Source organism: Octopus bimaculoides, chromosome 1, assembly GCF_046866305.1.
Source record: "Octopus bimaculoides isolate indiv1 chromosome 1, ASM4686630v1, whole genome shotgun sequence".
Lineage (NCBI taxonomy): Eukaryota > Metazoa > Mollusca > Cephalopoda > Octopoda > Octopodidae > Octopus > Octopus bimaculoides.
Genome location: NC_142928.1, coordinates 130,719,889 through 130,736,710, shown reverse-complemented (window position 1 = coordinate 130,736,710; position 16,822 = coordinate 130,719,889). Strand labels below are relative to the sequence as shown.

Genomic DNA, 16,822 nt, shown 5'->3' with positions numbered 1-16,822 from the left:
TAGGACCTTTTTTTTTTTTTTGTCCCCCTCCAGTTCTAACAGCATTATCTTTTTCATTTAATAGAAAACTGGCCCAACTTCTTGATGCAACAAAATTCTGTCCCTGAGACTCCTTGGAATTATTCTCCTTTGAGCTCTACCATGTGGACAACTCCAGGCAACTTACAGACTTCAAGTTTTGTAAGTATTCTATTCATGTTTCATGACTATATCTAATGCATATTTTTAATTTACAGTATATTGGAGATTGGGGAGCAGCTTAGTTAAATACCTCAAGTTTTTATATATATATATATATATATAACTATATATATATAGTTATACACACACACACATTCAAATTTTGTGTGTTAACAAAGTTCTTTAATGTTAGATTAGATTTAAACTTATAAAGTGGGAGGCTGACAACTTAAACTAGTTTGTTTGGCCTGTGCTGGTAACAATTGTACTCGTGATCAGTGTCAGTACTATCTTACCATGCCAGCATGGAAAACGGATGCTAAATGAGGATGATGATGAAACTGAGCTTTCTCAATTGGATTAAAACTAATCATTCCAAAGATCAATACTAAATTGTAAACTAGAAATTATTCCAAATTTTCTCAAGATCTGATTATGTGTCTGCCCAAGCAACAGATAAAAATTTTAACTGTCAATTTCCTAATGTAACCTTGATTTTTCTGTATGCATCATTAACATTTTCTTTCTCTCCAAAAATACACTAACCTCATTAATAATCCTTCTGTATTTAATAACCTAACAGGAAAACGCATTATGCCCTGCTCTTAACTTAGTGCTAGGGCAAGGTTGCAGTAGGAAAATTTAAGTTATCAGGCTGTTATAAATGCTAGTAACAACCTTATCCTCTCAAACTACATTATCATAACATATCTAAATGGTTAACCTCATCTACCATATCTCCATTTCTGTTAGCTACAAGATCTGGATATATTTTCTCAAGCAAATATTCAAAATAATTGTAGTTAGGAATAAGAAATATCGATATATCTACAGAAACCATTGAGTTGTTTAACTAAACCTTTTCCCTTTGGTATAAATCATTAAGAAAACTAAATGCATATGAAGATATAAATATGTATAGTCTAATAAAGGTGACACCTACCACTCACTGGGATATCCTGAATTTGTTTAACCCTTTAGAGTTCAGATTACTCTGTCGAGTGTCATGTTTATTTATTCACATTGTTTTGAATTGATAATACATTATCTTATAATTTTGAGATTTTGCTGATGGGATCATTTATATTTAGAATGATATTGTTGGGTTGGTGTGAGAGGCTAGATTTGGCCAGTTTCACCATAAAGCAGGTAGAATATTTTTGCCAGGTATGGCTAGTTTAAATGCTAAAGGGTCAAATATCCTCCTCACTATAGCAATATATGCATTATTAACAATAAAGCAAGCCGCCTCCTTTAATCTGTTATTATTTAAACATGTAAAAACCATTATACCTATGGAAAGCAGACATTAAACAAAGGGATAAAAACTTTCTACGGGTAATATATTTAATATATTAATAATCTTTACTAAACATTTAGCAATTTAGCAAAATACTTTAAATATACTTTTTTGTACCCTTTTCAAATCTAGATAAGTATACAGTGTAGAGAAATCGTACACATGCATAGTCTAAACTACTTTAATCAGTTGTAACTTACATAATTCATTACTGAAGCTAATGATCTAAAATAAGTTAACACTTGAAAATTAGAGAAAATTACTTTTGCAGTACATACATGCATAGGTGCAGGTGTGGCCGTGTAATAAGTTTGCTTCCCCAACCACATGGTACAAAATAAGTGTCTTCTACTATAGTCCCAGACTGAACAGTCTTGTGAGTGGATTTGGTAAATGGAAACTGAAAGAAGCCCATCATAAACACGTGTGTGTGTGTACCTTTTTGCTTGTTTCTCACCACTTCTTGACAACTAGTGTTGGTTTGTTTACATCCCTGTAATTTGATTCAGCAAAAATTGACTAGAATAAGCACCAAGCTTAAAAAAACAAAATTAGTCCTGGGGCCAATTTGTTTGAGTAAAAGAATCATTCAAGGCTGTACCCAAATATGAGTACAGTCTAACAACAGAAATAAGAAAAAGATGCATCTTATAATGTTATTACCAGTTCAAATATGCATGTGGCATGTTTGGACTACCCTGCTCTGTAATATATCTTGTTTCAGTCATTAGACAGTGACTATGCTGGAGCACCACATTGAAGAAATTTATGTTGAAAGTATCGACCCTGGTACTTATTCTATCAATCTCTTGCTAAACCACTAAGTTATGAGGATGTAAAGACACACACACACACACTTCTTTCAGTTTCTGTTTAACAAATCTACTCACAAAGCTTTGGTTGGCCCAGGGCTATAATAGACATTTGTCCCAGGTGCCACACAGTGGGACTGAATCTAGAACCATGTGGTGGGGAAGCAAACTTCTTACTATACAGCCAGTCTGTATCTATCCACAAATCCACATTTTCTTTTTTATACAGCTGAAAAAATGTTCATTTAAATTTACTATAGGTTAATTTTGCAGATCATCAAATTGTACTGAGGAGCACTGAATCAGGACCACAATTGTAGAGAAATCTGTTAACTATACAATAACAATAACAAAACACAATTATATTGTAGACATAACTATGTTTTGTTATTGAAAGTAACACCCGTGTAATCTGATCAATTGATTTTTCATGATTGATCAATCCAGTGCAGTTATATATACCGGAAGTAAATTCCATCCTAATTCTGCTTAAGTGGACTGGACTGTTGAATAGCACAATGCTAGTGTGCTCATGTGGAGGCGCAATGGCCCAGTGGTTAGGGCAGCGGACTCGCGGTCATAGGATCGTGGTTTCAATTCACAGACCGGGCGTTGTGAGTGTTTATTGAGCGAAAACACCTAAAGCTCCACGAGGCTCCGGCAGGGGATGGTGGCGAACCCTGCTGTACTCTTTCACCACAACTTTCTCTCACTCTTACTTCCTGTTTCTGTTGTGCCTGTAATTCAAAGGGTCAGCCTTGTCACACTGTGTCACGCTGAATATCCCCGAGAACTACGTTAAGGGTACACGTGTCTGCGGAGTGCTCAGCCACTTGCACATTAATTTCACGAGCAGGCTGTTCCATTGATTGGATCAACTGGAACCCTCGACGGAGTGCCAAGTGTGCTCATTTCCATTAATGAAGTTTAAAATTATCAGTCTCCTTTCCAAATAATTAATTATTGCTTCCTAATACTGAAGCTATTCTTTTAAATTCTGTTTTTATTTACTAACAATTTTTTTTTTCTACAGGAGACTCTGCCATCAACCAGTACATATGACCCTTTCAGTCCAATGGCTCGCATTTGGGGTCCACCTCGTTCATCCTCTGGCACCAACTTTGACTGGAATGTCCCTCACAATCATCTGAAGGATTAAAACAAAAATATGCTTTATATATTGGAAGGTTTTTCTGTTTGTTTTTTTGTTTAAGCAGTCAATTGCAGCCGTTTTATTTTTGTTCTTCTCTCCTTTATTTATTAATTTTTTTTTCCTAGAAGCTGCATTTATTGCAGCTTATCAAACCAGGTTTCATTGCATTGCTACCAATGCATTTCTCTTATCTAAGTAAACAACGGCTTATCTTTTTCCCTGGCTCTTTAAAATTTCAGCAGTTTTCTCAAGATTCGCTTTGGATCTACTTCCTACTCACACTAGCTTATGATATTCTATCTCTCTCTCTCCTTCTATGGTCTCTTCCTCTTTCTGTCTCATTTCTCTTCTATCTATCTCAATCTCCTGTCACTCTTATGCACTTCATGTTAATTAAAATTGGTTAAATTTATCTTTACTAGAAATGTGACTTAGACCAGATGTTTAATGCCAGGCTGACAACTGTACCACTTGCACCCTTACTGATCAACTAAATTATAGATTTTATTTTTTAAATTATTTAACAAAGACACTTTTTCAAAATCTAGGGTTTGCTCAAATTGTAAAGAAAACTTTTTTTTTCTTTTATAAATTCTCCACACTGCCAGCTTTCTGTAATTTTTATTTTTTTATTTCCATCCCGAGATATGAAAAATCCCTAAGTTATGCCACTATCCCCACCAATATTTACTAACCTTAAGAATGTTCTTGCTTTCAGTGGGCAAAAAACAGGAATGATAACCAGAATTAACTTTCAGACCTTTACTCCAGGCCTTCCATCTTGTTACCTTAATAACATAGAAACTCTCAATATTTGACTAACTTTGGTGGTAAGGGCCTACAATCTTCTAGTCACTTATTATTCCTCTTTTTATTCCCCCTCCCCACAAAAGCTTTTCTCTTTTTTCTGTTCTGTTCATTTCCACGTTTGTGTTTCATGCGCGGAGCAAAGCTGGCAGCTTATGTTCTCTTGCACTTTTCAGTCAAATTTCTGGTCTCTCTTGTGCCCCACCCACAAAGTTCCTCTACTCATACAATTTGCCTGGAGTTCCCTGTTGACTAGAAAGCATCTCCCACCCATAAAAAACCCAACTCAGATGATAAAACTATAAAGAAAGCAGTTTTAAAATGGATCAGCTCTTCTGGCCTATCAAGTAGTGCCCTCAGCCAGATCACATGCCAACAGCAATTTGAGAAAAGTAAATTTAAGAAAAAAAACAATAAATAAATTGTTTTAAATTTTTTTTACCGCAGATTGTCTTTTGTTTTTATTTTTCTCAATGTGTTTTCATTTCTTCTTTAACCATCAATCTGGTTGGTTTTTATGATGACTTCTCTTTTGATTGAGGAGTTCCTTATGTTCATATCATGCCAAGACAAATCATCTCTTCCAACCTCTTCATGACTGTAGACACAAGCTCCATTTGTTGAAAACATCAACTCCAAGGATTCCTGTAACCAATACCATGATCATAAATTTTGGACTTTTTTGTCTATATGAATCACTCAAATCTTGTTTCCATAATGAAACATTTAGCAAATACTAAAATTGTATTTGTGATTATCTCTAGCATTAATCTAAGTCCACTCCCATGATATTCCATACAAACAAAGCTCTTGCTGACAATGTCAATTGCTTCAAGTTCACCACAAAAGCATATCTAAGTTGTTTGATAGATTGCATTATTATAACTTTGATTGAAAATAATAGTAACAGGAAGAGCATCCAACTGCAGAAAAGTCTTCTCCAATATTCTTTCATTTGAGTATAGGAAATGTAAGCCAACATGGCTGTGTGGTCAGAAGCTTGCTTCCCAACCACAATTCTAGGTTCAGTCCAACTGCATGGCACCTTGGGCAAGTCTTCTATTATAGCCTCAGGCCAACCAAAGCCTCTGGTAGACAGAAACTGAAAGAATCCCATCGTGTGTGTTTTTGTATGTTTGTCCCTCACCCTTTCATAACCAGTGTTGGCATGTTTATGTCCCCATAACTTGGCAACCAGTGGAATAAGTACCAGGCTTTAAAAAAAAAAGTACTACGGTCAATTGATTTGACTAAAAATTCTTCAAGGTGATGTCCCAGTATAGCAACTGCCTAATGACTGAACCAAAAGATAGAAAAGTTGAAATGATCAGTTACTCCTTTGCTGAGGGTGAAACATACCCATCATGCAAAATAAAGAACACTGTCTGGCCAAAAAGTTAGAACATCCATTATACTCTCAGAGTGGTTGGCGTTAGGAAGGGCATCCAGCTGTAGAAACTCTGCCAAATCAGATTGGAGCCTGGTGTCACCTCCTGGTCCACCAGTCCCGTCAAATCGTCCAACCCATGTTAGCATGGAAAGCGGACGTTAAACAATGATGTTGATGATCCAGTTTCTACTTCCAAACGTTGTCATATAAAACTAGTTTTATTTTGATAAATACTTCACTATGGGATTACATTAATGAACTCAAACAAGACTGTTTGGAATAAGTGTTTGGCAATAATGACATCAATACAATTTGGAGAAATACTGCAGTTCTTGATTTGACTGAAGCTTGGTTAAGATGCCTTTTGGCCAGTGCTAGGACAAAGTTCAAAGATTCCAATAGTAAATAATTATCTCACCTCTAAAGCAGTTGAGAGTATTAAGGCTGTGGTACTGTGCCCCTAAAGTGATTGGGGAAAACAGCAATCTGAAGATGATCTCATACAAATGCTGTTAATTGAATGACTTAAATTCTGCATATTGCTCTGAAATATTGGTTTCAAATTTTGCTACCAGGCCAGCAATGTTAGGGGAGGGTATAAATTTTGATTACATCAACCCCTATGCTCAACAGGTACTCATTTTATTGACTCCCAAAAGGATGAAAGGCTTAGTTGACCTTGGCAGAATTTGATCATAGTGTAAGAACAAGCAAAATGCTGCTCAGCATTTTCCCCTGGTGCAGTAATGATTCTTCCAGCTCACCACCTTACTTTGATGAAACATTAAAACATGAAGTTTCAGGAAATGATGCCACTAGTTTGTGTTAAACATATTGAGCAGTTTTAAATGATTTTAATTTAGCTCCACAAAATATACCTGCTCCTGATTCAATGTAAGTGGTTAAGCAATCTTGAACAGAATTCACTAGTCAAATCAACATTACAAGCCTGTATCTTTTTGAATTGTATATACAATCCACTTGATATACTGTTTCCATGCATCTAATTTGACATAAGGTTATAGAAAATGCCATTTGCCCAAAATACCATGCAGTGACATTGTACCAAGACCTTGAGAAGAAAACTATGCAAGACGGATGTTAAATATGTAGACAAGTTAGAAAAGAGTCGCATGCAAATTTTGTGATTATACTCAAAATGGTTTGGAAAGATGCACAGTACCTGTAAACATCTTGTCTGTCTGTCTGCCCTTTTCTCAGAAGACACTTGAGAAAAGAGCATGAAATTGGTGCTAATGCAAGTAGTGATTAGGAATGTTCAAGTGCAAATAATGGCTTAATGAAGAGTTGAATCAAGAAGTAGGCTTCTTCCAGCTTTTTTTTTTTTTTACTACTACAATGTACCTAGAGATTTTAAGATTTAAGCTGATATTTCAGGATATTTTTTGTGGAGGGGAAAAGTACTGTTTATAATTTCTTCACTATTTTGGAAGAAACTTGTTATATTCTTTGAGAGTAACCCAGTAATTAAGGTAATAGAGCTAAAGGATTTTTTACCAGAACTAGATCTTGCTCTCCAGAAATCAGTTAAGTTCAAACTAATTTATCTTTTACCTATGAAACTTCAATGCAATGTTAATTGAAACCCTTCACTAAATGCTAGGAAAATAAGCCTACCACAATGTTACAACAGAGAAGAAAGACACAGAATAAAGATATTTTGAAGTTTGTAAAATGAATGTCAATAATTATAAAATATTCTTGGAGAAAATTACATCACAGCTACATGTGAGCCTTAAATTATAACTGCACTATGATTTGATGAGATTTTGGCCTAAGAGTGTCCAATGGGATATCACTCATGGATTATATTTGGGCCTATAATTTCAGCATCTATGTAATTGTTACTAGTTAACTATCTTGAGCTTTGGGATCAACTAAGACAAATAAAAGGCTGACTATTGGTTTGACCATTCTTTCCAATTAAGTGCCATGATTATTTTAACCAACACTTTAATTGTAGCTAGGAAATGCAGCAAGTGATTTATGCAGTTATATCTGAAAATCATGGAACTAATTTTTTAAAATTAAAACACTAAAACAGTCCTTCTTAAGCATTTGGTCACAATGAGCTAAACAAGTGCCCAATTCAAATCTTTTTATGAAAATCTTATTCAGCAAACCTGATTAATTAGTCTTTGAGTTAGAATAAAATACTCAAAATCTTGTAATTTAGTATTTGACCAAAGTTTTTTTTTTTTCTGTACATGCTAGACCTGGAAGGGGCAGTGCTTAGTCTTTGCAAAGCCCTTCTGAGATCAGTGTTCAACTTAATTTGTTGCAAATTGGTACAGCTAAGAAAGATATGAACAAAGAAAGCTTTTAAGGGGATTGACAGAGTCTGAGTGTAGTGATTAGTGCAGAGCTTGAACATAAGAGGAGTGAAGAGAGAAGGGATTTAGGAGTGCCTGAGTGGAGGGACCACAAGTCCAACCAGTGTTGAAGAGGTAGAAAAATCAGAAAGGAGCAACCATGTCAGTGGGCTAGAGAATGTTTATGAATTTATGCCAACCAGTTAAGTGGCCTTTCACTGGTAAAGTCTAGGATGTGTGTGCAGTGATAGCATAATTCTATATACAAGCAATATACTATAGTGGATCTGGAGACTGAAATATGTTTGACCCTGTGAATAGACAAACTGATCTTTGGCACGTGGTCTTAGTTATGCTAAGAATTTCACAAGATCCTTAGAGATAATGATGCCTAACATTTGCAAACTTCAAAGACTGTAATTGTGTACTGTTCATGTTCAAGGTTGGTGTGGTGCAATCTTTTTAATATAGAGCTTTTTTATCGAAAGAGACAAGATTAGCATAGGTCTTATTGAGGTCTCTGTTCATGTAATTATTGCAGATGTGGATAAGGAAAATGAAGAGAATAACATATGTAAAGGAATGGGCATTTTTGAACATGACAGTAGATAGATTATTGATGTGCAGAAGATAAGGAAGACAAAACCAAGTCCTGCACACAATAGTATTGGTCGTATTTACCAACATATATACAATAGCGCAATCTAATAGGATGCTACCAATACAAGAAATGGAGTCCAATAGAAGGATAGTTTTGAAAAATTTGCTTGGCAGACTCAAAAGCTTTTATGCTGAAGGCAACATTGTTTTTACCAAATTTCATGAGATGATAGTTATAGGCAATATAATGTACACCTCCAGTAGATCTAGCTTTTCAAAAACCTTACAAATGGTCATTAAAGAGAAAAATTCGAAGGATTGTTAATGGGTGTTACCATTAGCTATGAAATATTGGAAATAAATGCAATAGGAAAATTGTTGGTAGAGTTTGCCTTTCTTGGTAGCAGGATATGATCATGTAGAAAGTGAGTTTGAAGAGTTTTGTACTAACACTGCATTCCTGAAGAAGCTCAAGGGGTGCAATGTTTAACTGTAAAAAAGACAGCACAGTACTTAGGACTTCATTATCTAATGTGTCATTTTTGTTTAAGACAATACAGGGAGATTTGGCCGCTATATTCTAGCAAGCCAAATTATCAGAGCTTGTGGCAATGTTAAGATAATGGTCATCACATATATTGCTACACCAGTCCCTCTTTAGCAAAATGACGAAATATTTACGCATAGTGTTAATATTATGTAGCAGTATGTTAAAATCGATTTTTATTTTATCAAAGTAATACAACCAAACATAGTTGGGACACAAAATAGGAATAAGAATATGCAATACAACCAAATACTTTTTTTAGTTTCAAGGAGGAGAAAGATAGTTTTTTTTTTTTTTTTTTTTTTTTTTTGCAAGTCAGAGGTACTAATATTTTTCAACTGAATGGAACAATTAATACAGTTCAAAAATAAAATACATGATTTTTTTAAAAATTGAATTTCTGTTAAGAAAATAAAAATTTAAAATATTCTTTGCAGTCTTTAAAAATCTTTCAGAAATGTAATTTTCTAATTTTAAAATCTTCCCGTAATAATCTGTCATGCAACAGTTAAAATTTCAAAGATTATGATTTTTGTTTCAGAATTATTTTAAAATACACCAAATTCAGCAAACATTTTCACTGAAATAGAAAGTAGCAACAATCAAGGCTTAAGCTGAACAAGTTGGAAAATATTTTAATAAAATTTTCAATCCATAAACTCAAAGTATGGGGGATATGTAAGAAATACTTTTAACATTCAACATTTCTGCTTTTAGAACTCTTCTTCCTCTTCTCCTTCTTCACCTCCCATGTCTCCTGAGTCAACTCCAACCTCTTCATAATCTTTTTCCAAAGCTGCAAGATCTTCTCTAGCTTCTGAAAATTCACCTTCTTCCATACCTTCACCTACATACCAATGAACAAAAGCTCTCTTAGCGTACATGAGATCAAACTTATGGTCAAGCCGTGCCCAGGCCTCAGCAATAGCTGTTGTATTACTTAACATGCACACAGCTCTATGAACTTTAGCCAAATCACCTCCAGGAACAACAGTTGGGGGCTGGTAATTAATGCCAACTTTAAATCCTGTTGGACACCAGTCAACAAACCTAATAGTCCTTTTGGTTTTGATTGTAGCTATGGCTGCATTCACATCTTTAGGCACAGCATCTCCACGGTAGAGCATGCAGCAAGCCATATATTTACCATGACGAGGATCACATTTTACCATTTGGTTAGACGGTTCAAAACAAGCTGTAGTGATCTCTGCAACTGTCAGTTGTTCATGATAGGCTTTCTCAGCTGATATGATAGGGGAATATGTAACTAGGGGAAAGTGAATTCTTGGATATGGCACTAAATTAGTTTGGAATTCAGTCAGATCAACATTTAAAGCCCCGTCAAAACGTAGAGATGCTGTGATAGAACTGACAACCTGAGCAACTAATCTATTCAGGTTGGTGTAAGTGGGACGTTCAATATCTAAATTACGTCGACATATGTCATATATGGCTTCATTATCCACCATAAAAGCGCAGTCAGAGTGTTCCAACGTTGTGTGAGTAGTAAGGATAGAATTGTAAGGTTCAACAACAGCAGTCGCAATCTGCGGAGCAGGATAGATGGAAAACTCTAGTTTTGACTTCTTACCATAGTCTACACTTAGTCGTTCCATCAGAAGTGAGGTGAAACCACTACCAGTACCACCCCCGAAACTGTGGAAGATTAGAAAACCTTGAAGACCACTACATTGATCAGCTAGCTTACGAATTCTATCCAAAACCAAGTCCACAATTTCTTTCCCAATTGTATAATGGCCTCTGGCATAATTATTGGCAGCATCTTCTTTGCCGGTAATAAGCTGCTCTGGATGAAACAATTGTCTGTATGTACCAGTACGAACTTCATCTGAAAAAGAAAAATTGATAAGTTAGTCATAAAAACTTCTTCTAAAGAGAAAAACAAAATAAATAATAAGGATCATTTCAAAGCAGATGTAAGTAATAAAGTTGCCAGTAAATGATACTTGACTCTCAGTTGACAATTTGTGTGCTCATATCCCTACAAAATCCATAGGATGAGGAAATTGTGAAACACCTCATTGGACTCATACTTCGTTGAGAAGGAAAAGCAAATGTTGACAATGGAAAAAAGCTCTTTCATTTAAATAGTGTGGAATAAAAACATTTCTATCAGCAAAAAAATGAAACAAAAGCTTCCAAGTTATGGTTAATGTGCTAGTGCAAGGTAAAAGAGAAATACATCATAATTATGACACCAAGTTAAATGCACCACAGAAGTAGCTTTGTCCTATCCTACGTTCTTATTCAAATCCCCTCTATAATCAGCTTTGCTTTTCTTTTCTCTCTCTAGTTGAGGTTATCAGATTTAATGAATGTCTTAATCATGTTCCTGATCAGAAAGAATCATAATCACCATTATTACGATATTACAATAAGTTTTTGGTGAATTCCTTGATTGCATTCTCACAACAAATTGCGCAAGTGTTTTTTTTTTTATATCCTTAGATTGACTCCTACTCTGAGTGGAATTTGGGTAATGAAATCTACAGAAGCTTCTTATATGTGTATGTATGCATGTAAATGTTTTGATTTAAGTTGGTGCCTTCAAAATCTTGTGATATATTCTTTAAAGATTATATAAACAACCGCTTGTAACACTTGCCGTTTTAAATTCAATGGATCCGTAATTAGCCTGTTGAAACCCTGAAGCCAATAAAGCTACTACAGTTCATAAATATGAAATACCTAAAAACTTCAGAAACCTGGATTGGTACCTTTACCTGTTACGGCAAAGCTTGAGTAGATTTTGCCTTTTATCATTTCAGTTTGATTCCATAGTGAAGTTGTTGGGACGTGCATGAGCTCTATATTCTATAACATTTAATGAAAACAACTACCTCAGCAACTTAAATCCTGTCCTTATTCTAAGTGAACTTGTCCATCATCCGCCTAATAGGAGGTAATGGACTGTACTTACCAACTACAGTAGGTTCAAGATCTACAAGCACGGCCCTGGGGACATGCTTTCCAGCTCCCGTTTCACTGAAGAACGTATTGAACGAATCATCTCCGCCACCAATACTCTTGTCAGATGGCATCTGTCCGTCGGGTTGGATACCATGTTCTAAGCAGTACAGTTCCCAGCAGGCATTACCCATCTGTACACCTGCCTGGCCCACATGAACACTGATGCATTCACGCTATAAGTGTAAAAAATGTTTAAGCAATTAAAAACAATAAAAAAAAAAACTCACTTCATATGACTGAAACATCACTTTGTTTTCACTAATTCATGGTCTTCTTGAGTGGGATGATTTCATCTACCCAGTCTACCGCCATGATTGGAATAGTTGTTCTATCCATATATGGTTTCAATACAACACAACGCTGGTAACAAGGTAATGTTTACGTATGCATCCATTCACTCGTTAGTTATTGTTTGATGTTTGTTGACATTGCTTCTTTGACACTTTACCAGCGTCCAGAATATCTAACGGTCAGCGTTGGTCCTAACGATCCCTCTTGCCTTATTTGACTTTATTTTTAACACGTACAACAGATGAGTAAGATACATAGAGAAATATAAACACGTAAGATATAGAGGCAGAAATGACATCTGACGCTTAAAACCTTAAGATGATTTTCTTGAAATATATAATCTAATACGTAATAATTATGGCGATCTTTCGGATAAAGTCTATCAAAAGAGAAACTGTTTGACAATTTCCGTAAACAATATACCGTTAATTTTTTTTTTTTTTTTTTAACCTAAATCGCTTGTACTTTTTGTGTATGTATATTTGCGTGTTATACATACACTAAACACATAAATACACAAAAAATACAAACAAGCGATTCAGCTGAAAAACTTTTTTTTACAGATATTGTCGAAATAGTTTCTTTTGATAGAGCGGTTTATCTCAAACGAAAACATTTGAATTTTTCTGTAAAATTTGAATAAATATATAACACCTATCTTAATCGTTCCCTAAATTTAAATGTACGATTTCTGTAGCTATATTTGTTACATAATAAATGAAGTGAAAAATAATTTAAAACTAAAACTGCGATGAAAGCAAAGAAAACTGTACAGGTTTAAATTATTTCGCAATAAAGCTCCTATGAAATATATGTAAAACAACTTTCATTATTTGCTTCCTTTTTTTCCAATTTTTGGCGCGCATAGCCTATTTTTTGTGCATGAACAATTTCTTAGGTCCAAGAAATTCTCTCACAGATCACCAATTTGTATTGGTAGGTATAGAAATCTGACTTTTGATCTCATATACTTTACTGGTAGTATCTTGATGTCTGAAAAAAACACACCAGTTAGACTCTCGAATATCCCGACCACATAACCATACTTCCTTTCATTGGGGGCACTATCTTTAATTAGAAAGTGTTTCACCCAGAAAATGTTTTCTATTTATCGTTCTAGAAAGTTTAGACGATTCTAAGCAAAACCATTTGGCGAAGGAAAAAGAATACGCACACCACCCGTTTTCGGCGGTTAATGTAAGGGTTACGCCGAAAACGGGTGGTGTGCGTATCCTTTACCCCCGCCAACCACTTTTTGGAAAAGCCATTACAATTAATCACATAAGCCAAATGAATTGTGTAAGGAAGGTGAACCCCTAACTGATTTATGTATTGCATGAAGATGTCCAGCAACTAGGAGCGATTCAATGCACGTGAGTGACCAAAAAGTGACATCAATTATCAATGTCAAAATTTTCCTACATTTTTCATGTAGCAAAATTTCTGCCACATCCAGTAAGTTGCAGAAATATTTTCATTTAATACACCAATTAATTAAACTGAATTACAAGTAAAAATATGTTCCCTTGACAGATTCGATTTCAGTTCTTTTAAACTTCACATTTCAGATTGTTCAAATACCTGCTAAATCCTAAACTGCATAGTGCGATGATTAACATTTGACTCAATTGAAATTATGAAAACAGACTATTTCCCACAGTATAGTTAGGTATTTGGCTCCTTTGCTATTTGAATTGATTCCTAGAATGAGTATCTGGTTTCATTAATATACTTTCATTCATAATACCGGCTAGCCTGCTAGACCGCCATAGAAATATCTTGTTTGTGGCGGGAGTTCACTAAGATAGAACATTCTCAGTTACATAATGTCCTTGAGAAAAGCGCATTTAAAAGATCAAGTGACTTCGTTGGAAGATTTGAAGGCAAGAAACATCTAAATATGATTGAATTAATCCACAGGAACAAAAGGCGGGAATAGACGTTTGTTTTTTTATCAGTAATATTTGTAATATTATCAGTATAAAGGCAGCGAGCTAGTAGAATCGTCAGCACGCTGGACAAAATGCTTAGCGACATTTCGTCCGTCATCACGTTCTGAGTTCAAATTCCGATTTACTTTGTTTTTCATTCTTTCGGAGTCGATAAAATAAGTACTAGTTGAAGACTAGGGTTGGTGTAACCGACCTTACCCCAGCTTTCGAAATTGCTGGCCTTGTGCTAAAATTCGAAACCAATATTATTATCAGTACAATTGCTTCCGATAAAATTTCTAAGCAAATTTTGATTCATTGATATATTTTGTATCGAAATAATTAGGATTTACACAAAACAGTTGACTAGTCTTAAGAGTTAAGAAAACATCCAAATCAAGTAGCTCGTGGAATTAAAATAGAAAATAACGCTTATACAAGTCTTAATTCATAGAGAAAATCGTTTCTTCAATAATTTAGATAAATTCATTTAAGAACTGGGTCCATAATTAATATTACTAAATAACCAAGCATCCCAATAAGTTTACTTCCTTGGTGTCAGAGTTTAAATTTTGAAGCTCTGTCATTGCTCACTCAACTTATTGAATGTGATCACAAATCGAATATATTCGTGAAGATTCTTTTGAATATCTAAATACTTTTTAACATAAAATCTTCATTTTACAATACACTTTTGAATATATTATATTTATTTAGTCTAAAATTGCTTTATTTTAAATGTTTCTTGTTGACCATTGTCAAGTCAATAGAACTGGAGGACGTAGTTCTTAAAATATTTGACGGTTCCGATTCAATGAAAATTATATTCTTTCAAAAAACGAGACAAGAAATGAAAACAAACAAATCTTTTAAAAATGAAGGGTTTCAATCAGAGGTAATAAGGTTCAATAAATGGGGGAAAAAAAGAGCAAACCGCTTACCATGATGGTGACACGTGCGTGCAACGAAGAGAGGAGAAAAGTTCAGATTTGGGGGGAAAGGAAATATCGCGCCACAAAAACAACCAATAAGTTGGTAACCGTGTGGGTGAAAAGTCAAAACAAGAGATGGCGTAATCTGTGGACAGCAGAGTTGGACAACGGTCGTCTGATTACAAAACTGACTAATCACAACTAACCAATCAAAAAAGCCGATGACTGTTGAACGGTTTCAAACAAACTAGTTGGGAACGCTGGATCAATTGCCAAGCGTCCAATGAAAACGTCTCTCTGAATTACTCAATTGCACCAAGTTAGGCTTTTTGTCGTTGTTTAGCCCCAGGTCAGCCCTGCTGGAGCAGATTTATGCTCAAAGGCGTTCCGGCCAAGGCTATCCCACATTTTTTTTTTAGTCTTAGGGTATGCAGGACCACATTATCCAATATATCCTCCTTTTTTTTCGTAAAACAGTGTGATTTGAGATAAATTTGGCTGTTATTTCTAGCAAACCGATTAACTTGATTTTGTTACATTTTGTAATTACTTGTTTCCATTGTTCAGAAGCTGTTCTGACCTAAATTGGTCTAAAGATTTCAGTCTTCTTTGATAGAAAAAAAAATGCTTATAAAGATAAAGGTAACAGCAATTGTCTTGGTGATAATTTATTGAAATTAAAGATCGATACTTTTAAATGTTTAATAATTTATATATATAAACTATTAACCATTTAAATGTATCGATCTACAACAAATTAAAACAGGTTGCAATTCAATTCTAATTCATAATAAAAGTTGGAACTTTCATATTTTTGGGTGGGTTTTGTGTAAATCTAATGAAAATCATTGTATTCATTATTTGCATTTCTCTGCAATTTAATTTCTTGAAATAAATGTACGCATACACTCTGTGTGGACACACATACACGAGAATAAACTGACAATATTGTATGTGAATATTTATACACACATACATTTCAAAAATTTGGTTGTATTTCATGTCATGTCAGCGTCTTTTTGCTTTTACCAATTGAAATGATAAAATGAGGGCATGGACAACAATTGGGTATTTTAAAAAAACATTGATTTGAAGTTAGCAAGAACTTAGAGAAGGAACATGTGTGTGTGTACCAGTAATTCGAAGGCACAACCTTAACGAGCTGTCGCGCTGAGTTTGCCTCAACATTACGTTAAGGACGTATGATATATAGCTACCTATATACATATAATATAATAGGTTCCGTTAATGGAACAACTAGAAACCATATTCGTTGGGACTGACGCGAGGTCCATTTATTGATTTGTACATTAGTAAAATTTAAAAAATAAAAATAAAGGTGAAGTGGATGGATCTCTGTTTAGAGATGTGTATTTCAGTTGACCGATGAACTGAACTAATTGTTAAATTGGCATATGAATGGGCGAGTTTTCCATTGGCAATTGTACCCTTAGCATATTTTTCTTGAAGAATCAACGCGGCACAGTGTAAATGACTGACTCTTCAGTTGACTTTATTCCATCTGGCAGGCTTTAAGGCTTCTACCGACCAGAAC

At 34.8% G+C, this 16,822-nt stretch overlaps 2 protein-coding genes across 2 annotated transcripts in view; one reads left to right on the top strand and one right to left on the bottom strand.

Moving 5' to 3' along the window:
* Window positions 1-4,698, top strand: part of LOC106878053 (transmembrane protein 131) — a 76,601-nt gene extending 71,903 nt beyond the window's left edge. Inside the window, exons 37-38 of the mRNA XM_052970436.2 lie at window positions 65-180; window positions 3,326-4,698. Coding sequence (XP_052826396.1) covers window positions 65-180; window positions 3,326-3,451 — 242 coding nt within the window. The 3' untranslated portion in view covers window positions 3,452-4,698. The remainder of the gene's footprint in view (window positions 1-64; window positions 181-3,325) is intronic.
* Window positions 4,699-9,736: 5,038 nt separating this feature from the next.
* On the bottom strand, window positions 9,737-15,571 carry LOC106878215 (tubulin alpha-1 chain). Its single transcript, XM_014927368.3, has 3 exons — window positions 15,277-15,571; window positions 12,064-12,286; window positions 9,737-10,971 (listed from the first exon to the last, which is right to left on the bottom strand). Exons 1-3 carry the CDS (start codon window positions 15,277-15,279, stop codon window positions 9,836-9,838), a joined length of 1,362 nt encoding a protein of 453 aa, XP_014782854.1. The 5' UTR covers window positions 15,280-15,571; the 3' UTR covers window positions 9,737-9,835.
* Window positions 15,572-16,822: the final 1,251 nt, after the last annotated feature.